At 35.1% G+C, this 4030-nt stretch overlaps 1 protein-coding gene across 1 annotated transcript in view; it reads left to right on the forward strand.

Moving 5' to 3' along the window:
• Window positions 1-3519, forward strand: part of LOC107598099 (protein broad-minded-like) — a gene marked incomplete at its 3' end in the record, with an annotated part of 37616 nt that extends 34097 nt beyond the window's left edge. Inside the window, exons 25-26 of the mRNA XM_016289365.1 lie at window positions 1741-1824; window positions 3450-3519. Coding sequence (XP_016144851.1) covers window positions 1741-1824; window positions 3450-3519 — 154 coding nt within the window. The remainder of the gene's footprint in view (window positions 1-1740; window positions 1825-3449) is intronic.
• Between the last annotated feature and the right edge of the window lie 511 nt (window positions 3520-4030).

Consider the following 4030-nt stretch of genomic DNA (forward strand, 5'->3'; position numbering starts at 1 on the left):
TGTGGCTGTGCTGCGCAGTCAGTGAACCGCTTCCATCGGCGCTGCTGCAGCAAAACACACTGTTTGCTAACATTTGCTAACATGCTAACATGAAACATTTGTATGTGAGTATTATGACCAGTACTTAATTTGATCTTGCTGTATCCTATTCCGGAAAATGTCAGATTTAAAATTTTTGCTTTCTGGTAGGCCTATTTGTTTTTAAAAATCCGGCATTTACAGTGCATTAGATCGTGACAGTACATGCTTGCGTGCATACAAGGACGGAGCGAGCGCAGGTTTGGCTAGATGTATTTGGAGGTTATTACTCACGTCTCATTCGGCACAAATACAAAAATTTCCATATTCGCAATGTATTTGAATGTTAAACTATTATTTATAATGTAAACTAGGCTTGTACTTTACACGCATTCGCATATAGACGGAAAAGATCATCCTCTTCACATAAGCAAAAAAGTCCTTGGCATAACAGCAGAGTGGACCGGTATACTATCATATCATATATTCATAATAATGTATATGTATATTCATAATATGTATCTCTAATTCTGCAAGACCAGTTTCTATAAATGCAGAATAGATTGTTTGCAACGTGAAGTGCACACTTGCTTTTTAAACCAAAGTTATTTGCATTTATTTACAATGTTCCTTGATGTCTATTACAGTACTGTATATGTGTTTTTCTTGATATTTACCTTCTGATTTTTCTGTATATTAATGATAGAGCTGTAATATTTGTTTTTAAAAATCCGGCATTTACAGTGCATTCGATCGTGACTTACATGCTTGCGTGCATACGAGGACGGAGCGAGCGCAGGTTTGGCTAGATGTATTTGGAGGTTATTACTCGCGTCTCATTCAGCACAAATACAAATGTTTCCATATTCTCTATGTATTTGAATGTTAAACTATTATTTATAATGTAAACTAGGCTTGTACTTTACACGCATTCGCATATAGACGGAAAAGATCATCCTCTTCACATGAGCAAAAAAGTCCTTGGCATAACAGCAGAGTGGACCGGTATACTATCATATCATATATTCATAATAATGTATATGTATATTCATAATATGTATCTCTAATTCTGCAAGACCAGTTTCTATAAATGCAGAATAGATTGTTTGCAACGTGAAGTGCACACTTGCTTTTTAAACCAAAGTTATTTGCATTTATTTACAATGTTCCTTGATGTCTATTACAGTACTGTATATGTGTTTTTCTTGATATTTACCTTCTGATTTTTCTGTATATTAATGATAGAGCTGTAAAACCCTCTAATTACATGTTATGTTTTTCTGGATTAAGAGTAAAATATTTCAAGGATATAGTTCTATTGTGAAAGTTTAACACTGGCTAGTGTCTTAGTACATGCTGTTACTCTATGCCTGTCAATGCCTGATTCAGAGTAACACTGTTAGGCTTTTCTGTCTTATTTTAAAGTAATATTCGAGTAACAGTCACTCAGCATACTTTCTCATTGTGTAGTCTGAGTCTTAAGCATTGTTGGAGTTATGCATTTCAACAAACAAGAAAATACATGCTACACTAAAGAAATGAGTTTACAAGCACACTTTCTCAGGGAAGAAATCTGTTTTTAAACTCAATATAGTGTAGCTCAAGACATTCTTTGATATCCCTAACAACCACTATTTATATGACAGAGGCTCTTTTGCTGAAGATTTGAGGTTTCATTCAAAGGAAATTGCCTTGATGGTTCAGGTTTCTTTTCTCTCACAGTACTTGCTGATCTGTTGGAGAGGGTCGTGCTGCATCTGTCATCTTTATCCACTGACTGCTTCTTTCCACCGGCAGAATATAAAGGTCAGTCAACAGCACTTTAATGAAAGGATTTTTTTTTATTTATGTGACCAATTTGCAAACAGCTTACAGAGATATCATTCACTTCTGAGGGCTAATATGGAATTTAAAAAAACACAAGGGTATTTATGAATATACTTTCGTGTATCATTGTCCTGCTTCTCATAACTATACATTAAACATGACATATTTTCTGATTGGATGTGACTGTGATAGAAACATTTCTGCTTGAAACTTTCTGCATCCCACCTGATTAGGACATGCTGTTAGTTCACCATGGTATGCTCCTTGTAAAAATCCATCTGGACGGGATTTGTCAGCTTTCTATTCACGCAAACAGAATTATAAAAAAATGAGTTGAGACTCTGTGGGGTTTTCATTTATTAAACATATATGGTTCTCAGAAATAATATTGGTCATGCTCTTTTGTTTAAATCCCAGCTGCAAGGAATATCTGCTGGCTTGAGCTTGAGTAATGTGACCACTTCAAAAGAAAGATTTGACAAAATTCACCCTCCTCTCAACATATTATTGTTGAAATGTATGATGATTTTGCTTTGTATTTTAAAAGTAATCAATTTAAATCAATTAAACATCTTTCAAAATGACTTCTCTCTCAAAGCATCAAATTTCCTTTTTAATGTCAGAGAGTTCACGTTTTCATACTTTGAAAGACTTTGATAACTCGTTTTTAAGTATGGTGAGGGTCAGGGATCAGTTAGCTTGGGAGATTATTAGTGGTTTGGCTTCTGGCAGGCTCATGAACTTTTAATTTAATGACAAGCATCTAATGCTTTAATTTATGAAGTCGGAGACTACGAGTGAAAATGTTTCTAGCATCTTTATGCTTTAGTACTTTTTTAATACTTTTTGATTATTATTGATTAAATATTGATTTTACTATAGAAAGAAGACATAAAGTTCAGCTTCTGGGTAAAGTTTTAAATGATAGATGAATTAGTGAGAATTTGATAAATTAATCAGATGTCCGAATGCTCAAACTTCCTAAATAGGATATATGTATGGATGCCTGACATGAAAAGTATTATGGTGTCATGTTACTTTAGCATTCGTGTCCTCCCTTCGTCTGCCTCTGGGTCTGTATCCTCCCCTCTTATTTAGCAGAGGATTAGGGACGGGTTGTCACACTTCATCTCACTTCATATCATAATTGCTGACTGATGTGAGCAGCAGGAAGTATGATTTCTCATTCCGCCTAAACCCTTCTTTCCAATTGGTTAATTTGCCAGCCAGTCAAGACCAGTCACTTCATAAGGTGCACATCTATCTGCATTATGTCGTCATCATTACAATCCTGACATTGTTGTTATATTAATGAGGATGGAGGAATGGCCCCATAATTATATCAGTGGGCCCGTATCCGTCTCACCAAGGGCATTCACACAATTAAGGCCGTTCTTAAGCATGATGAGTGTAGATTACGTATCTGATGTTGATTTGTGGGTAAGCCGATGCTGAGATGAAAATGTATTATTTAACAGCACATTTTGCAGTGCTCTTTTGCTACTCTGTGCTCCATTTACCAAAATGAAATGGGTATTTGAAGAGGAGGTGCAAATGGGAAGTAATTTCTTTATTTTTTCTTTTTTGTCTTTTTTTTGTTTCAGTGGTGGACCACAGTGTAAAGACTCGAAGCCTGTCGTCTGTGGAGCAGTTAGGTGTGGGGATATCCCTCAGGTAATATATATGCCATATCCAGGTTAAACTTTATGCTAGGCTAAGGTTTGTGAATCAGCTTTTAAGTGCTTTGTTAAGACACCAATGTATACTTTAAAAAAAAGTATATATATATATGTGTATGTATGTATGTATGTGTATATATATATATATAATTTTACAATAAAAATGTATCATTATGTGTTATATAGGTAACACTTTACTTGAAGGGGTGTGCATAAGACTGACATGACACCTTCATAATCATGACATGACACATGTCATGAATATGAAGGAGGTTTTATGCATGTATACAGGGTCTTAAAAAAGTCTTAATACTCCTTTCCACAAATGAAGGCCTTAAAAATGTCATACATCGAATCAGAAAGTCTTTAATTCACAGTCATGGTATGTCATTGAAAAGAAAAAGAAAAATTGAACATGTTGGTGCAGCCATCCCCAAAAGAGCTGGGAATGCCGGTTCTCATAGCGGAGGATAAAAACTTAACACACAGACAGTCAAATTCCGTTT

The sequence above is a fragment of the Sinocyclocheilus grahami genome, unplaced genomic scaffold, assembly GCF_001515645.1.
Source record: "Sinocyclocheilus grahami isolate Dianchi unplaced genomic scaffold, SAMN03320097.WGS_v1.1 scaffold244.1, whole genome shotgun sequence".
In the NCBI taxonomy this organism is placed as follows: domain Eukaryota; kingdom Metazoa; phylum Chordata; class Actinopteri; order Cypriniformes; family Cyprinidae; genus Sinocyclocheilus; species Sinocyclocheilus grahami.